The following is an 18,274-nucleotide window of genomic DNA, read 5'->3' as shown; positions in this document are numbered from 1 at the left end:
CACCAGACGGTGTTGCACTCACTGTGACTGCACAGTGAGAGTGAGAACTGCAGGTCAAAGCAAAATTGTATCTATTGATATGTTGACAATGTAGTAGTTTACTGCCCTGTTCAACTAACCACTAGTCAGGTAAAATGTTCCTTAACTTATTTCAAGATCTCCTTAAATTACCTGAAGTTCTTGTGTTTGGTAGCTCTAAACCAAGGCTATTCAACATAATTTCCCGAGGGCCAGGTTTTTCGGAGGGCCAAGTCCGGGCAGATATGCACAACACGCCACTACTGTAACAAAATTGAACTTGGGTCCAGAACAGATCGAGCCTTTTCACTGGTGGCCTGTAAACTATAGAACAGCCTGCTCCTTCATGTCCGCTCTGCGTGAAGGAGTTTAACCCTCGTACTCTCCTCGGTTCTGGATGACCCACAGAGTATAAAATGATAAGCTACACTGCTATAACTCAAATCAGGCTGGGTGCAAAGAATGAACAGGCTTAGGCTTTATGAGATAAGACACTTGGATCCTACTGTCACACATCTTGAGTGACATCCTGTGTACTAATACTGAGAGGATGAAACCTTAACCACTGATAGAGCCGCATCTGCTCTGATATAGGCGTATCATCAAAGACCAGACTTCTAATTCTGTTCTCATCATGCGCACGGCATTCTGCTTCATTCTGCTCGCTCTCCTCATCTCACGCAGGCAAAATGGTAAGAAAAACCATTAAGTAAAACAGTTTATGCTGGGGAACTTGTCCTGAGTGTGTCTTCAGTGTTTGGAGGGAGAATCATAAATGGAGAGATCGTCCCAGATGACACTCTTCAGTACATGGCGTCGCTGCAGACGGGCAGTGGGGAACACCTCTGTGGAGGCTTTCTCATTAGTGACCAGTTTGTGATCACTGCAGCTCATTGTGAATATGGGTAAGTTTCAACATAATACAAATATATACTTTATATCCCTGAACCTGTCCAAGCGGGGTATATAACAATTAATCTCATACTAAGGTCTTACCATCTTTAACAGCATGATACAGAGAAAATATTTCAGGGGTCTTCTTCCTGTAGCCAATTTTGAAATGTTTTGTTTCTGAACTCGATTGGTCAAACTTATGTATCCAGCTGTGTGAGTTCTACAATTATATATAAAAAAAAAAGTTAAAACTGTTACAAAACAATGTATCTACATGTCTTTTTATATAATATCTATATAATATACCTTTCAGCAAACCACAGAGTGTTGTCCTTGGCACCAACGATCTAAGCAACGTTGATGACACCATGAGATACAGAATCAGGAAATGTGACGCGTCTTTTAAATTTGCCCTTGACTCAGACATTATGCTTCTCAAAGTAAGTACTGTATTACTGTCTCAGCAAACACTCAAATACTACAAAATACACAGCACTTCTACTTTTGTCCAGCTGTCAAGACCCAGCCCGGTCAAACCTGTGCCGCTTCCAGAGCAACCAGAGAAAGTGTTCGAAGAGGCCCAGTGCAGAGTGGCAGGGTGGGGCTCGACCAAGACTGACGGCCCCGGGGCAACGCACCTCAGAACGGTCAACGTGTCCTTCATAAATCACGAGATATGTTCAAATAAATGGAGTGAAGCTGATGTTAAATTGCCAGACGGAGTTATTTGCGCAGGGGGTTACAACACAACCAAAGGATTCTGCCAGGTAAGCAGCGCTACACAGCATTATGCCAAATTGTTATTTTTCATCATTTTAACGTCTGCTTTACAGGGAGATTCTGGTGGGCCGCTGATCTGCAACGGCGCGGCGGTTGGAGTTGTGTCTTTCAATTATTTTAACATTTGTAACTATCCGACTTTCCCCAATGTTTACACAAGCCTGACTAAGTTCCTTCCCTGGATCACGCACGCCGTCTCACAAAACGGCTGCTGATTGACTCAAATGTATGACGATGTATTACTCCCTTTTTGTCCTTTTACAATGCAATATACAGTTCTGTAATAAAGCATTCTGAAATAATGATGCACTCGCTTTAATTGAAGTTTTTTCTGTTTATTAGGGCAAAGATATATCGCAGTTGCAAGAAAAAGAAAAAAACAGTTGTCTATGTGGGTATAAATTGTGGCGAAAAATTTAAGATAAGTTAAGATAAGCCTTTATCTGCCCACAATGAGGAAATTTCAGTGTTGCAACACAAAGTAGGTACAGAAGTAAAACAATACAAAACAGATAACTTATAAAAAACACTCTTGTAGAAAAGCTCTAATAAAACTCTTATACTATATAACAATAACAAAAGTAACACTCTTATTTAGCGCTGTTACAGACAGAGAATATTGCACTAAGATGATTGACATTATATAAACAAATAAGTCGAGTATTCCAACAGACAAAAAGCGAAGGCACTCTGTTGATTTGTTGAAAAATTATTGAAAAACCTTTATTATAACATGGCTTTAAGTTTAAATACGCCCCAATGCGTTTCAGCCCTAACGTGGCTTCTTCAGGGTGCAAACAGGTCAACAGGTGTGTAGGGCTCCTTTTTACAGCGAGGGACCTGTGGCTCCACCTCTTAGACTTAACAGTATCAGAAAACATTTTGAACAGAATATTACAAAGCGTTCAGGTTAGGATAGTATCATGTAAAATACAAAAATACAAAGATACAGTGTACAGTGTCCCCTGCAGGTGGGCATAATTTTAACAATGCTAAAGTTGAGAAGTCAATGTCATCGTTTAAGTTCACAATCCAAAATGTTTTGAGTTGGTGTAAGTGAGAGTCTATCTCGTCCTCGCACTGGTTTTGGAACAGATTCAATTATCATAACTCTTAATTTGTTGATATTTGTGTGGCAGTTACAATTTGAATGGTTGGAAGAAAAAAAGAAAAAAAAATGAAATAAGAAAAAATAAATATTGTTGATATGAGAGACGTTATATTTTGCTCATATTATAATAATAATAATAATAAGCAAGTAGCGGTCTCTGAGGACAGGGGTGATGTGTTCACAAGAGGATGTGGGGGAGAGGAGGGTGAGGAGGGTGAGGAGAGTGAGGAGGGGGAGGAGGATGAGGAGGGTGAGGAGGGTGAGGAGGGTGAGGAGGGTGAGGAAGGTGAGGGGGGTGAGGAGGATGTGCAGGAGAGGAGGATGAGGAGGGTGAGGAGGGTGAGGCGGGTGAGGAGGATGAGGAGGGTGAGGAGGGTGAGGAAGGGGAGGAGGGGAGGAGGATGTGCAGGAGAGGAGGATGAGGAGGATGAGGAGGGTGAGGTGGGTGAGGAGGGTGAGGAGGGTGAGGAGGGTTAGGGGGGTGAGGAGGGTGAGGAGGGTTAGGGAGGTGAGGAGGGTGAGGAGGGTGAGGAGGATGAGGAGGATGAGGAGGGTGAGGAGGGTGAGGGGGGTGAGGAGGATGAGGAGGGTGAGGAGGGTGAGGAGGATGAGGAGGGTGAGGAGGGGGAGGAAGGGGAGGAGGGTGAGGTGGGTGAGGAGGATGTGCAGGAGAGGAGGGTGAGGAGGATGAGGAGGGTTAGGGAGGTGAGGAGGGTGAGGAGGATGTGCAGGAGAAGAGGGTGAGGTGGGTGAGGAGGGTGAGGAGGATGAGGAGGGTGAGGGGGGTGAGGAGGATGAGGAGGGTGAGGAGGGTGAGGAGGATGAGGAGGGTGAGGAGGGTGAGGGGGGTGAGGAGGATGAGGAGGGTGAGGAGGATGAGGAGGGTGAGGAGGGGGAGGTGGGTGAGGAGGGGGAGGAGGATGAGGAGGGTGAGGAGGGTGAGGAGGGGGAGGAAGGGGAGGAGGGTGAGGAGGGTGAGGAGGATGAGGAGGGTGAGGTGGGTGAGGGGGGTGAGGAGGATGTGCAGGAGAGGAGGGTGAGGAGGATGAGGAGGGTGAGGGGGGTGAGGAGGGGGAGGAGGATGAGGAGGGTGAGGAGGATGTGCAGGAGAGGAGGATGAGGAGGGTGAGGAGGGTGAGGCGGGTGAGGAGGATGAGGAGGGTGAGGAGGGTGAGGAGGGGGAGGAGGGTGAGGAGGGTGAGGAGGGTGAGGGGGGTGAGGAGGGTGAGGTGGGGGAGGAGGGTGAGGGGGGTGAGGGGGGTGAGGAGGATGTGCAGGAGAGGAGGATGAGGAGGGTGAGGAGGGTGAGGCGGGTGAGGAGGATGAGGAGGGTGAGGAGGGTGAGGAGGGTGAGGAAGGGGAGGAGGGGAGGAGGATGTGCAGGAGAGGAGGATGAGGAGGGTGAGGAGGGTGAGGAGGGTGAGGTGGGTGAGGAGGGTGAGGAGGGTGAGGAGGGTGAGGAGGGGGAGGAGGGTGAGGAGGGTGAGGAGGATGAGGAGGGTGAAGAGGGTGAGGGGGGTGAGGAGGATGAGGAGGGTGAGGAGGGTGAGGAGGATGAGGAGGGGGAGGAAGGGGAGGAGGGTGAGGAGGGGGAGGAGCCTCCTGAATTGACCCAGATACGCTGTGACCTGGCCTACATTATAGGGCCTATAAGATGAAGATCAGATGTGAGGCACAGATTCTGTTTGTACATCTGCTTTTGAGGATCCTGCCAGTCTGCCAACAGACCACAGTCAGCATGCAGCCGTACCACAAGCTTCTGCTCTTCCTGCTTCTTGGAGGACAAAGCGGTGAGACTTCTACTTAAATCATACACAAACAGCTCAATTGCAATTTATTCATTTTATCCTTTGTTCATTCAGGACATGGGGCCAAGATCATAGATGGAAACAACGTCCCTGATCATTTGATGCTGCACATGGCATCGCTGTGGAACAGTAAGGAACACATATGCGGAGGCTTTCTGGTCAGCGACGACTTTGTGCTAACGGCTGCTCACTGTGAGAGGTAAGATGTCTTTGAATAACATTTAGCCATTTATTCATGTATTTATCATCGTGGGCAATATTTAAACTTTAAAGTGATTAACATGCTATGGTTTTTCTTCAAGTGTTTTAAGTGTGATACTCGGAACACACCACCTCAGCTCTGCCTCTAATGATATGAAATATAATGTGGCAAAGAAGTGCAAACATCCATCCTTTGTGGAGACCTCGAAGGGCAACGACATCATGCTCCTCAAAGTAAGTATTGAAATAAAGCTCAGCGCCAGCGTTGAATAAACAAAACATACCAATCAGGCACGTGCCAAATGGATCTTTACATTACGACATCTGGAAGTCTTTTGTCCTCAAAGTTGTCTCTCTCCTGAATTGAAATGTAACTGTAAATGTGACATAAGTAACTTTTTTACCTCTGAACATTTCTACAGCTGTCTCGAAAAGCTCAAGGCCCCAATGTCAAAGTCATTGATCTTCCAAAACACCCAGTTGGATCTTCTGTAAATCAATACTGTGTAGTGGCAGGATGGGGTTATGTGGTCAACAGAGGTCAGCCTGTGAATGACCTTAAGAAAACAAGTGTCAAAATCATCAGTCTGACCGAATGCAAGAGGAAATGGGGAGCGTTGCTTCCTCACAGCACCATCTGCGCCGGCGGATTCAACACGTCCAAAGGATTCTGCCAGGTACTTGGTCACATGATTACAATTTTACTATCCAAATTCTATAAATAAAGCAAATTCTCTGTTTTTAGTGCGACTCAGGTGGTCCGCTGGTGTGCAAAGGCGTTCCTGTCGGCATTGTCTCCTTTAACAGAAACGCGGAATGTACCTATCCATCTAATTTCCCCAATGTCTACACTGATATTTATGAGTTCCTTCCCTGGATCAATGGCATTTTGAACAGTGGGGACTGCTAAATACAGTTGGTTCAGTAGTAGTTTCCTTTTGTATAGGATTTACATTGCAAAACAAGAAAAATAAAAAAATATATAAAAAAAAACATGTTTGCAACAGTCACTTTTGAATGAATGAATGAATGAATGAAACCTTTATTTCCCCATAAAATCATTACACAAGGTAAGGAAGACATAAAGAGGCCACAGAAACAATAAAATATAGTCCATGTGTCAGAAGTAGGATTACATTATACATAACAGCTGAATAGAATAGTATTTATTGTCATTGTTAGTGCTACTTCCTGATCAGGCAGCAAATGGAATACTGCCAAAGACAAAGGCTGCGCTGCCTCTCCTGGTCTTCACGCGCCTTCTTCAAGACTGTAGGAGAGCTTCAGACCGCAACACGATCTTCTGAGCAAGATTCAACTGTTGGTCAAAAAGGAGATGCTGTACATTGGTTTCCATGAAAAATGATTACGCTGTCAACATTAAAAGTCCACAATTTCCTTAAAAAATACAAACGTTGCTGGGTTTTTGCAACTTGGCTGTGGTGTTAGAGCTCTAGTTCTGTTTATTATCAATGATTGTGCCACACTTTCAATGGCTGTGTTGTTTATCTCCACAGGAGTGTGCTTAACCTAAAATAAAAAATATATATATTATTTTGGCTTTCATATGTTTAAAAATCAACAAATTGCTCTACACTAGTTACAATAAACAGTTTATTTTGGCTCTGTAGTCCAGTGCTGTTTAAAAGACCAACAATAGTGAAATTGTAATAGTCTTTTGAAAAGGCATTCATATGGAAGACATTTCTCAAAACATAAAGCCAATATATAACATTTTTGGAAGAAGTGGTGATTGTGCTTAAAACCATTAAACCTTTTTTTTTTAAATTGTTTTTCTTTTATTTCATTTATGACACCAGTGAGTAATTAAACTTCAATTAGTCACTTTATTTTGATAATTTTGTCAATTATTAGACTAAGTACATTTCATTAATTTGAACCTGAAGAGCTCCAAATGTTTAGTGATTTAGTATTCACAAAAAGATGGATTACATTTGGTTGACATTTTCATTATTTATTCTGTTTTAGCTTTAAAGAAGCTTCTCTCACACATTATTGTTGTAATGTGGGGAGAATATCTTTATGGTTTTGGGGATGAAGGGGTAAAATCACATGCCTTCCAGGTAAACAAAACATAATTAATTCTCAATAAATCATAAAAAATGTTTTATTGCAACATTTAGACAAGGATTTACAACATCACTTGTGCATGTGTTGTTTCTGTCATGATGAGTGCTTGTCAACTTCTGCTGTTTCCTGAACTTGATGACAAAACTGAATAAAACAAATATATTTCTATAAATTTTATATATATATATATATATATATATATATATATATATATATATATATATATATATATATATTTGTATAAATAAAAACATGCACTTTACTGTGCTATGTGTTCCAAATTTGACAAACTTCTACTCAAGCGAACTGGAAAAGTGACCCACTTAGATATTTTGATAAAGTTCACATGCAAAAGAGATGTAAAAATGATTACGGTCCTGAGAAGCAGACAATGTGGTGAGTGTGGCTTCAAAATGTAAACCAACCACTATCTGTCATCTTTACATTCTAATCATTTCACATGAATTTAGTGTGACCCACTTTCACATCATTGGGTATCACTACATACGTATCTACTTAAAGTGGTAAAATGTTAAACTTCTATAGAAAAGCATTCTTTTTTGTATTTTGAAAATGCGTTGTGCCCTGGGTCAGAGACACTCTCGGGTTTCTTGTAACCAAATAAATGTCAACACAAGGTTCTGAGCAACTAACCACGACTCTTACACAGGTCTTTGGTGAATATAAAACACAAGAGTCCAACGTTCCATCATAGTATTTGTTGTGGCACAGGTATAGTATTGAAAAGCCTACCTTTATACTTAAATATTATTAATTATAACTGCACTGCTCAAAACATTCTGCATGAGCTATAAGAACATTGCAACTGTATGCTTCTTATTTGTGCTTCCAAAAACACACTACACTAGCACATCACAAGTACTTTCTCTTGAAGAATATTCACTATTCTGGCAGTTCACCCGCTTCCAAACAACCACTAACGCACTCCTCCACTCATGCACGCCCCGTGTATACTAATTAGTAGTAGGAAATCTGAACATTATCATTGTGTGTAAAAACGAGCGCTTTACTTGCTGAATAGAACATTATTATTGTATTGAAAAAATAACGAAAATGCCTGTCAGTGACCAGGGACCCACACCATGACAGGAAAGTGCATGCCAAAAAAATATGATGGTAGAATCATGAAATTTGGCATAGAGGTAGATGGTGACAAGAGATTTAAAAAATATTATCACAGCAACGCTGTCCCAACCACATGTCAAGTCATATTGGATAAAAATTTGCTAAGCATGAGTTTCCCCCAAATGTCGTACTTTTACGAACTCCTCCTAGAACGTCGGCCCAAAAAAGCTGACATTTTGTGAAAATGTTGTGTGGGAGTGGGACATCAAAAGTTATCCAAATTATTTTTATATCTTTCACGGTCCATGTGCTAGAATTTCAGAAATTTTCCAAATAAAAAATTTGCTGCCGCTTGTGCATACAGTCTGAAATGTGTCAAATTTGAATCAGTTAAACCCTTCATCCTAAACCTCCTTCAAGTGAAACAAATTAATTTGGCGCAATAGTGCCACCTACAGAGTACTATTTTTATCACGATGCCAAAATGGAATTTTGTGGCAAATTTCATAACATTTTGAAATATTTCGTTTTTCGAAATTTTGGACCATAAAAAGTTATCCAAATTACAGTCTTTGTGTGGCGCAGCCGCAAACTTTTCCCTTTATCTATAAAGAGGATAAGGCGCGATAGCATCACAGATTCAGCATTAGGTGTAATCAAAGGAAAATTGGGCGCGCCCCCTTCTGTAGTGTTGCTAGGCAGTATGGCAGCGGCATGGTGGTGGCATGGTGGTGGCATGGTGGTGGCATGTTGGTGGCATGTTGGTGGCATGTTGGTGGCATGTTGGTGGCATGTTGGTGGCATGTTGGTGGCATGGTGCATGCGATCATTGCCACTTGTGGCTATATTTAAGTAATATTTTTGGTATTTCAGCTTATGCTGTATACACAGTGTGTAACTTCTTATTTTGATAAAAATCTCTTCTGCTGCGACACACTAGAGTCAGTATAAAAGGGACACAATGTTTCTACAACATAGCGGTGAAGGATGTTCCATCGACAAGTCCTTTCGGTGTTTCTCCTGCACACATTTCTACAGCAGACTGGTGGGCCTGTGCACTTCTTTTGATTTTCAATTCTAATGTCTATTTACAAATGATGCTTCCTTTTATTTCTTAATAATACTCTTATGAACTACTACTTTTTTTGCAGTGACTTGGAGCGTTACAGTAAATAGAAACAGAGATGATGGAACCATGCCGTACATGGCCTTAGTGCGGAACAAAATATATTCATTTTGTGAGGGCTTCTTAGTCAGTGACCACTTTGTCCTCACTGCAGCTCACTGCGCAGATAAGTATGTTACAAGTGATGAGAAAGAGACATTATTATGTCTAATATTTCTAACTCGTAACTCTGATTTAGAAAACCCAAGAGTGTTGAGCTCAAAGACGGACAAGAAATTTGCATTAAGAGGTCAATCAAGCATGAGAGCTTTACAAATAAGAACAAGGGTGATGACCTGATGCTGATTGAAGTATGTACAAACTCATGCACACAATGCAAATACAACATCCTTGAAAAAATATTGTTTATTGTTTATCATTTTTATTTTGTATTTTTTAGTTAAAGGAAAAAGCTTCGCTAGAAGAAGGTGTAAAAATAATACAACTCCCGAAAGAGGACATGGAAGTCAAAGCACATGATAAGTGTCAGGTTGCAGGATGGAAACGCGTTATCAATGTGTCCATTATAAACAAAACCTTCAGTCAAATGAATAAGAATACATGGAAGAACCTTCCTCCCAATGTCATCTATGCTAAAGGAGAAACCAAACACACTGGACTTTTGGAGGTAAGAAAATTTCTGAAAATTGTCAAATCCCACATATTAAGTGATTCAGTGCAACTTGAATTGTGTTTCAGGAAGATTCTGGTGATCCTTTAGTGTGCCACAACACAGCTGTTGGACTTCTATCTTTTACTAAGGGCCAGGATCTTGTGTTTGTAGACATTTCAAAGTATATTACTTGGATAAATAAGACCATATATAAAAAGTGTGCTGTGGTGTAAAGAAGATAATAAAAACAAATGTTTAATTTCTGGGTCTCATAGTCTTTCTGGTGTGGTTAGATAATATTCAACCTGCCTGGTAATGCTAATTGTCAGAGTGACAAAAAGGAGCTTTTTTCACTTAGCGTTTAAGTAAGTTAAGTTAAACTTTATCATCCCTCAGAACTTAGTCTTGAACACATAATGCTTAGCGCAGAGTCATAATAAAATACAATGCAATGCAATACAGTAAGAATAGTACAAACATTGAATAAAAATCAATACAATTGTCATAATCACAGACTGCACAAATGTTAGATAGAAAAAACAGTTGTTGTAGTATTTTCACAATAAACACAACAACGGGTCAAGCTTACACTTCGATAAAAGTTACCCAGGTCACGCCGGAAAAGAAGGTTTCAATCGCAGTTGTTTTTTACCTGATAAAAAAAAGGTAATTAAATAAATAAACAAAAAAATATTACTGCAACTACTATGGGTCATGCGCTAATTATCAAGTTTACAGAAATCAGGGACTATCACATCATATGCTGCAATTTTACAAATGGTTCATAGTAAGCACAGCAGAATGAGCAACACCTATAGATGTATGAACATTTATATGTTCTGAGCATTTTATGAAGCTATTTTTGCATTTTTCTCCAGGTGCTTTTTGCACAGCAAAAAGAGTAAAGATGTTAAAGAAGATAACAGAGTACCCATGTAACTTCTGGTTTCTCAGTTTGATAACAATCTGTCACAGGCTGTATAAAAGTGGCAGTGTCTCTTCAGCTTGGCATTGAGAGATGGATCATCAACAGCTCTTCACCGCGTTCCTCTTTCTCTCTTGTCTACAGCAGACGGGTGAGTTTCTTTAACTGAACTCATTCTAATTTACAGGTGTGCGTGTGCGTGTGCGTGTGCGTGTGTGTGTGTGTGTTTTACACTGGTGTGGCTTTATACTTGATAATAATAGTACTATATTTGCAGTGACTGGGAGCGTCATAGTAAATGGAAAGAAAGTGGCAGATGGGGACATGCCGTACATGGCCTCAGTGCAGAGCTTGTGCGGTCATGTGTGTGGAGGCTTCTTAGTGAGTCAAAGGTTTGTCCTCACTGCAGCTCACTGTTTAGATGAGTAAGTACAAATCTCTAAAGTGTTTTTGTTCTTTTTACTGCAGTTACTTCTACTACTTCTACTTCTCAAACTCCCTTGTTTAGAAACCCCATCCGTGTTGTCCTGGGCAATCACGACCTCGGAAAATCCTCAAATAGTGAACAGACTATCGAAATTGAGGCGAAAATAAAGCATCCAGACTACGTTAGTGTGGGTCGTGGGGATGACCTGATGCTGCTAAAAGTATGTACAATACACACAACCTGTAGACCAAAGTACTGCTGTCTCAGTCCGTCCACTTACTAATACCTATTATAATTGTGCTAAGTATCACATTGTACATTTAAGAACTATATAATAGGCTGGATGAGAAAATCTAACCCTTTTCATTATGACATCTTTTTTTAGCTGAAGAAAGAAGTTGTGATTGGAAGCAACGTGGGAATAATACAACTCCCGTATACCAACATGAAAGTGGAAACAAATGAGATGTGCCATGTTGCTGGATGGGGAGCGACACAGTCTTATGGGAAAAATACCAACCATCTATTGACCACCGATGTGTCCATTATAGACATGGACACCTGTCAAAGGAAATGGCGTGATTGGCTCAACCTTCCTAAAGATGTCATATGTGCAGGAGGATACACCACTAGAAAAGGATTTTGCCAGGTAAGAAATTGTTAAAACATTTCAAGTCTGTGTAAAATAAGGCTTGACTAAATTGTGTTGTGTTTTAGGGTGATTCTGGTGGACCCCTTGTGTGCGCAAATACTGCAGTGGGAATTGTATCTTTCAATAAAGATCGCAACTGCGACTACAGAGATCAGGTCCCCAATGTGTATGTTGAAATTTCACAATACATTGACTGGATCTTCCACACCATGATTTCCAACTGAAAGTATATCATTTTGTGCTCAGAGCATTTGCTGCATGTCACTCCCCGGTCTTATCCCCCCCATTTCATGCTGCACTGTCCTGTTGAATAAATAAAACCTTCAGGCCCAAAAAAAAAGTGCTTAGAAATGCTTAATTGCTTCAAGGAGAGCTAAATAAAAGTTTTAGTTTTTTTTTTTTGTCTATGATGGTTAAATATGTATTATTGGGGCGTTTGAAGCGTCAATTTCGGCTGCCTCTGGATGCTAAATCAGCCTTGAATAGACCCTGGCTCGATTTTATATTTGCCAATGTTTTTTGTATGTGATTATACTCTTATTTCAGTGAAGAAAATAAAAAAGAAAGAAAGAAAGATGAAAAAAAGAAAGCGTCTGCGTCTGTTCTCTGACAATGTATTTTCACAAGCGAGCTGCAGGGGAAGCTCTTATGTCAACATTACTTAGTTCTGCTTTAATTTCTCTGCATTATTGGGATGTGGAAGCGGGTTAAACCTGGAACAGTTGGAAACAGCGATTAATCTTCGTCACATTTAGTCAAGTTGTTGTAGTGTAGTAGTGGTGGTAGTACTCATTTACACCATCATTTACACCATAAACAACAGGAGTCCATCTAAATACACAGAAAGCCGCAAGAGGCTACTACATGGACTGATATGTGCTGGATGTCTTGTATTAGTTATCATTATAAAATTGTTACGGCCAAAAGAGGACATAAAACAAAGGAGAAGTTCACTTGCTTCATGTCTTGCAGCATGTTCTGTTGACATGTTTGCTAACGGCTTACTGGTGAAAATTGTCCAAGAAACGTCTGTTGACATATTCTCTGAAGCAATGCCAGAAAATGAGCAAAACGGCTCTTCAAAAATGACCAGACCAGCCCTGAAACATCCTTGCAGATTCAAATCAGCATGGAAATAGGATCCATAGTGTTGGTATTATCCGTGGTCTACTATGGTAAGCTGCATTCTAGCACCGTACTTTGACAGAGAGCGGTCTGAGGAGATGAAATGAGCGTGTGAATAATACCTTGTGCACAGGAGCAGAGGGATCGCACATTGTCGGAGGCAGAGACGCGGTGCCGCACTCTCGGCCGTACGTGGCTTCGTTGCAGCAGCGCGGACGGCACGGCTGTGGAGGGCTCCTGGTTAAAGAAGATTTTGTGCTCACAGCGGCTCACTGTCAGGTTACTGTGTAAGACAAATATCACCTACTTCAGTTTGATAACGGGACAGAAACACAAATAACCTATTGTGAAGCGAGTTGTCAGAAAATAGGAACCTGGAAATTAATCAATACCGAAACTAGATACTCATTTGATCTATGTATCTATACTGAAAAAACAAGTCTGCAAGACAAAGTTGGCTCATTTGTGAATAATTTTACAGTGGTCTTGATGTGTGTTATAACTGGATTAAGACCTCTTGATTTGTGTTAAAGAATACATTACATTTTGTTGTTTGTTTTGTTGTTGCTTTTAATGGCGGCTGGCAGCCAACTGCAGAGGTGCATTTACCGCCACCTACTTTATCCTTTAGACTTTATTCTTCAGACTTTCTCAGTACAATATATAAATATATATTTGCACACTATATAAAATGGAATATTTTTTATGACATCGAAACTGGTACTGAGCCTTTTCTTTAGTATCAAGAGCGTGACATTTTAATATCTTGACAACACTACCTTATATCATAGTATTTACACCCACGACAATTAACAGCCATGTATTATATCAACATTTAAAACTTTGAAAATATTGTACATTTTGTTAGGCCATTCACAGTCGTACTTGGAGGTGATTTGCTGGCAGCTAAAGAACCCACAAAACAGACTTTCACTACTGTGAGATCTATTCCACATCCTAACTACGACGGACACGCCAATGACATCATGCTCCTTAGGGTGAGAAGTAAAATACCAATTCATCTTGGATTACACACTAATAACTGTTATATTTTTGTGATTCCCTACAGCTGAATGCCAAGGCCAACCTCACTGCCGCAGTTCAGCTCATTCCTCTGCAGAGAGGCCGGCTTAGAGCTGGCGGTAACTGCATCACTGCTGGATGGGGAGACATTGGCGATAATAACACCTTAGCAAACAGGCTGCAGGAGGTCAACGTCACCATCTTGTCCCAAAGAAGATGTCGTAAAACCTGGGGAGCAGTGCCCATCACACGGAGCATGGTCTGCGGCACTGGAGTGGACAACTTTCAGGGATTCTGCTCAGTAGGAAATGCAAAACTTTACGGCCACACTATGATCCCATCAACACACTTCAATTACTCACTACAGAGTAAAGAAGATGTGAAGAGCATCAGTTTGTTTAATACACACATTTATGAGTTTATTTATGCATCAATATGTAAGCATTCTCTATAGGACATCTCATCTCTCTAGTCTAAATGGTTCACTTTACTCCAACTGTTTCCAGCAGAGGTCGCACTTCATACAGTCTCTGCCCTGCATGATCTGTGCTCTGTTCAGGTCCTAAGTTGTCCAGCAGAGGTCGCACTTCATACAGTCTCTGCCCTGCATGATCTGTGCTCTGTTCAGGTCCTAAGTTGTCCAGCAGAGGTCGCACTTCATACAGTCTCTGCCCTGCATGATCTGTGCTCTGTTCAGGTCCTAAGTTGTCCAGCAGAGGTCGCACTTCATACAGTCTCTGCCCTGCATGATCTGTGCTCTGTTCAGGTCCTAAGTTGTCCAGCAGAGCTCGCACTTCATACAGTCTCTGCCCTGCATGATCTGTGCTCTGTTCAGGTCCTAAGTTGTCCAGCAGAGCTCGCACTTCATACAGTCTCTGCCCTGCATGATCTGTGCTCTGTTCAGGTCCTAAGTTGTCCAGCAGAGCTCGCACTTCATACAGTCTCTGCCCTGCATGATCTGTGCTCTGTTCAGGTCCTAAGTTGTCCAGCAGAGCTCGCACTTCATACAGTCTCTGCCCTGCATGATCTGTGCTCTGTTCAGGTCCTAAGTTGTCCAGCAGAGGTCGCACTTCATACAGTCTCTGCCCTGCATGATCTGTGCTCTGTTCAGGTCCTAAGTTGTCCAGCAGAGCTCGCACTTCATACAGTCTCTGCCCTGCATGATCTGTGCTCTGTTCAGGTCCTAAGTTGTCCAGCAGAGCTCGCACTTCATACCCATACTGCCCTACTTTCAGCATCTTCTGTGCTCTAGTTGTTACACACATTGAGTCGCACAGAACATTAGGTGATCACATTGTGTAGGGCTTAATCAGTGAGTGAAGTACCTGTACGTGTGAGTGACGTACTCCTTGTCCCGTGTGTGTGTGTCAGGGTGACTCGGGCGGACCTCTCGTGTGTGATGGCGCTGCTGCAGGGGTCGTCTCCTTCTCTGGACGTCGATGTGGAGACCCCAGGACACCTGACGTGTACACACGCATATCATCATTCACAGATTGGATTGTAAATGTAATTAACAATGAGCCATTGGCGGTGTAAAGTACAACAGAAGTGAACATATAGAATATAATGAATTGCCCACTTTTTCTTTTAAATACAGCATTTGGAAAATTGTTTCAATACTAGAAATAAAGTGGATTGCATTCAGTTTTTCGTTCTTTAATCAAATCATTCACTTCATGGTGCATTTTGTTGGCATCTTATTAAGTCTGATTATAAATGTAAGAAAAATGTATTCTAGTTATCTAAACAATACACGGTTAGAGAAAGTTACATTTTACAACGAAATGCATGGATCTATGACGCCGCCACATTTGGACTTCATTTCCCACGAAGCTTCGCGCGAGACTTCGCGTAGCTTCCCTACGCAGCAGAGTGCATTCTGGGAACTGGCGTTTTTTCCCCGATAGCAGCAAAATCCCCGAGATTCCGCGAGATTTTACACTCACATGCGGTTGATTTTATGACACGTTTATGTGACCACAATGAACACAACGACAAAGTGTGCAGCTATGGCATCTACATAAAGGTAATGCGACATACGGGGTGTTATTGTGAACGGTAGTTTGATAGCCGCTGTTAGCCGCCCACAGAAAAGCCGGGCCTCCTGTGGTGTGTCTGCAGTGAAGAAGAGGCTCTGTCTGCAGTGAGGCTCTGGGTCAAATGACTGTGGCTGATCACCGCCTTCACGCCATTCACTGCAGTGACAGGTGGGCTTTGTCATGACACAGACCCACCATAAAGAGTGGGGAGGCCAAAATGGACTGAACTTCTGTGCAAGTGCTTGCTAATGCTACAGGCAGTGGATCTACAGGGCTAATTTAACATAAGGCTACTTCACATTGAACAACCCCGTGATAGATACTGTATGTTGTGGTCTTGTTATGTCTCCAGTCTCCCTTGGCTCTGTCTATGTCTCTGAGCTGACCTTAACTCAAGGGATTATTTAGGGAAATACTTATTTTATTGTTAATTATGGCTATTACAATCCAGTGGTTTAATCATACTGACCTTTTCCTACAATATCATTCTTAAGGATATAACATGTACGACAAATAACTTTTTTCGTCAAATACTATTCAGTTAAAGTCAATTTCACGGCTTAAATCCATTCTAGGTACCCCTTGTTGGGACTGTAACTGCTGATCTTAAGTGGTCTGTAACATTGACTTCCATTGGTTTGTTGCCACGTTTTTCTAATTACTCTGTTTTTCTTCTATTAAAAGTCTTTGAATGTCTGGAGACATGTCCAAGAGAAGGGGCAGGTGTGTGCAGCTTCTGTATGTAATATATCCTTTGGACTCAACATAAAGCTTGAAAACCTTCATGTATTTGTATTTTCAGAAAGCGTAGTAGTGGGGAGCTGAGTGACACAATAGATCCAAACAGCATTCTGGGACTGCGTATTCAACATAACTGGCGTGAGAAGGGAAACCAAAGCAAATGGAAGGGAACAGTACTTGACAGACTAAGTGTAAACCCATCTCTTTACATGGTTAAGTATGACGGCTTTGACTGTGTCTATGGCATTGAGCTGTTCAGAGATGAACGCGTGTCCAACCTACAAGTCTTATCTGAAAAAGTTGGTACGTCTGTTTCTGTATACTTTATCTCTGTGTTTGATTATAACAAATAACTTACCAATGTCTATTTTGTCCATACAGTAAATAATAAGCTCAAGATTCCTCCTGGAGCCGAGGAGCTTGTGGGAAAGGCTGTGGAGCATCTGTTTGAGAAGGAGGATGGAGAGAAGAATGAATGGAGGGGAATGGTCCTCTCCAAAGCTCCAATAATGACACACTGGTATTATATAACATATGAAAAGGACCCTGTTCTTTATATGTACCAGCTGTGGGATGACTATGCTGATGGAGACCTTAGAATACTGCCTGAAGCAGGTACTGTCGTACAAAGAGATACTGTTCATTGATAGTATTTTAGAGGCAACAATTATAATTTTTTGCTCGACTTAATATGTGAGGAAAATCAATTGTCTGCACTTTCCATGTGATTATAGCTACTTTACTACTAAAACACATAATAATAAATAAATAAATAGAATATGCAACTGTCCAGAAGTATGTATTTATTAATTATTGATTATATTTTTGATTTTTTTTTTTTAGAAAACAAGCACTTGTTGCCCCCAGATAGAAAGCCAGGAGAGGAGACAGAGAGCCTTGTGGGAAAACAAGTGGAGTACGTCACGGATAAGGGCTTGAAGAGAACTGGTCTGGTAATCTACCAGGTCCCAGCCAAACCATCTGTGTACTACATCAAATATGATGATGACTACCATATTCATGTTTATGACTTAGTTAAGACCACCTAGATATTAGAGGCAGGTTTATTTCACATTTCATCATTTTTAAAGCCATTAGAGGGTTCAAGGTTAATACGCTTTGCCGTTGAGAGGAAAGTGCAATATTATTTTTGAATGCATGGTAGTATTGTTGAACTACTATCCTAAGCTTTGAGAAAGTGACTTTCTTCAAACATTGCTGCTTTAGTTTTAGATTTATATTTTATATTTGGGCAGTTAGTGGTAACATTTCCCAACCGCTATAAAGAGCTATACAATATGCCCAAAATGCCCACAAACATTTGATTGTGTTACATAATTACAGTTTACTGGCACTTTATTTGATATACAAACTTTTAAGTAACAATTTAATTGACAATAGATGACTAGATATGATACTTCCATATACAAGGTACACTGTACTTTGGCAAGGGGAAAAAAGTGCCTTGAAGCTTGTAGAATTGCACCCAAGTGTTGTTTTGTGTTGCTGCCAGTTCTTTGTTTAGCACATCATCAAAACTGGTGTTTTTTAACAAGTATGTTTCTGTATGTGTTT

At 41.3% G+C, this 18,274-nt stretch overlaps 4 protein-coding genes across 5 annotated transcripts; all 4 read left to right on the top strand.

Annotated features, from left to right (window-relative positions):
- Positions 1–625: 625 nt before the first annotated feature.
- LOC140353508 (transmembrane protease serine 9-like) lies at positions 626–12,311 on the top strand. Its single transcript, XM_072438081.1, has 11 exons — positions 626–710; positions 773–923; positions 1,226–1,352; positions 1,425–1,679; positions 1,746–1,904; positions 9,555–9,782; positions 10,786–10,843; positions 10,970–11,117; positions 11,201–11,339; positions 11,505–11,768; positions 11,837–12,311. The coding sequence occupies exons 1-11, from the start codon at positions 653–655 to the stop codon at positions 11,993–11,995; spliced, it is 1,746 nt and encodes a 581-aa protein (XP_072294182.1). The 5' UTR covers positions 626–652; the 3' UTR covers positions 11,996–12,311.
- Positions 4,503–5,737, top strand: LOC140353971 (duodenase-1-like). Its single transcript, XM_072438770.1, has 5 exons — positions 4,503–4,593; positions 4,666–4,810; positions 4,914–5,046; positions 5,235–5,489; positions 5,558–5,737. Exons 1-5 carry the CDS (start codon positions 4,542–4,544, stop codon positions 5,720–5,722), a joined length of 750 nt encoding a protein of 249 aa, XP_072294871.1. The 5' UTR covers positions 4,503–4,541; the 3' UTR covers positions 5,723–5,737.
- A 500-nt stretch (positions 12,312–12,811) lies between the features above and the next one.
- LOC140353970 (serine protease 57-like) lies at positions 12,812–15,499 on the top strand. The gene is made up of 5 exons (XM_072438769.1): positions 12,812–12,946; positions 13,030–13,183; positions 13,765–13,894; positions 13,966–14,220; positions 15,291–15,499. Exons 1-5 carry the CDS (start codon positions 12,901–12,903, stop codon positions 15,453–15,455), a joined length of 750 nt encoding a protein of 249 aa, XP_072294870.1. The 5' UTR covers positions 12,812–12,900; the 3' UTR covers positions 15,456–15,499.
- A 307-nt stretch (positions 15,500–15,806) lies between these two features.
- LOC140353716 (spindlin-Z-like) lies at positions 15,807–18,142 on the top strand. 2 transcript variants are annotated; one of them, XM_072438409.1, is made up of 6 exons: positions 15,807–15,945; positions 16,000–16,126; positions 16,643–16,681; positions 16,761–17,002; positions 17,081–17,314; positions 17,543–18,142. In XM_072438409.1, the coding sequence occupies exons 3-6, from the start codon at positions 16,650–16,652 to the stop codon at positions 17,746–17,748; spliced, it is 714 nt and encodes a 237-aa protein (XP_072294510.1). In that variant the 5' UTR covers positions 15,807–15,945; positions 16,000–16,126; positions 16,643–16,649; the 3' UTR covers positions 17,749–18,142. The 2 variants fall into 2 exon arrangements, with proteins under 2 accessions (XP_072294510.1, XP_072294511.1); XM_072438410.1 differs by having other exon boundaries at positions 15,813–15,945; positions 16,041–16,126.
- The last annotated feature ends 132 nt before the right edge of the window (positions 18,143–18,274 follow it).

The sequence above is a fragment of the Eucyclogobius newberryi genome, unplaced genomic scaffold, assembly GCF_026437365.1.
Source record: "Eucyclogobius newberryi isolate DKJ021-1_F unplaced genomic scaffold, fEucNew1.0.hap1 SCAF_9, whole genome shotgun sequence".
In the NCBI taxonomy this organism is placed as follows: domain Eukaryota; kingdom Metazoa; phylum Chordata; class Actinopteri; order Gobiiformes; family Gobiidae; genus Eucyclogobius; species Eucyclogobius newberryi.
This window is presented reverse-complemented; position numbering and strand designations above follow the sequence as displayed.

Bases quoted from the DNA above. Each gene is read 5' to 3' on its own strand.
- LOC140353508 (XM_072438081.1), top strand. From the start codon at position 653: ATGCGCACGGCATTCTGCTTCATTCTGCTCGCTCTCCTCATCTCACGC. The intron at 924-1,225 runs GTAAGTTTCAAC...TATACCTTTCAG, and splicing joins GCAGCTCATTGTGAATATGG to CAAACCACAGAGTGTTGTCC. The intron at 10,844-10,969 runs GTGAGTTTCTTT...CTATATTTGCAG, and splicing joins CTCTTGTCTACAGCAGACGG to TGACTGGGAGCGTCATAGTA.
- LOC140353971 (XM_072438770.1), top strand. From the start codon at position 4,542: ATGCAGCCGTACCACAAGCTTCTGCTCTTCCTGCTTCTTGGAGGACAA. The intron at 5,047-5,234 runs GTAAGTATTGAA...ACATTTCTACAG, and splicing joins ACGACATCATGCTCCTCAAA to CTGTCTCGAAAAGCTCAAGG. The intron at 5,490-5,557 runs GTACTTGGTCAC...CTCTGTTTTTAG, and splicing joins CGTCCAAAGGATTCTGCCAG to TGCGACTCAGGTGGTCCGCT.
- LOC140353970 (XM_072438769.1), top strand. From the start codon at position 12,901: ATGGAAATAGGATCCATAGTGTTGGTATTATCCGTGGTCTACTATG. The intron at 13,184-13,764 runs GTAAGACAAATA...ACATTTTGTTAG, and splicing joins GCTCACTGTCAGGTTACTGT to GCCATTCACAGTCGTACTTG. The intron at 13,895-13,965 runs GTGAGAAGTAAA...GATTCCCTACAG, and splicing joins ATGACATCATGCTCCTTAGG to CTGAATGCCAAGGCCAACCT.
- LOC140353716 (XM_072438409.1), top strand. From the start codon at position 16,650: ATGTCTGGAGACATGTCCAAGAGAAGGGGCAG. The intron at 16,682-16,760 runs GTGTGTGCAGCT...TTGTATTTTCAG, and splicing joins ATGTCCAAGAGAAGGGGCAG to AAAGCGTAGTAGTGGGGAGC. The intron at 17,315-17,542 runs GTACTGTCGTAC...TTTTTTTTTTAG, and splicing joins TAGAATACTGCCTGAAGCAG to AAAACAAGCACTTGTTGCCC.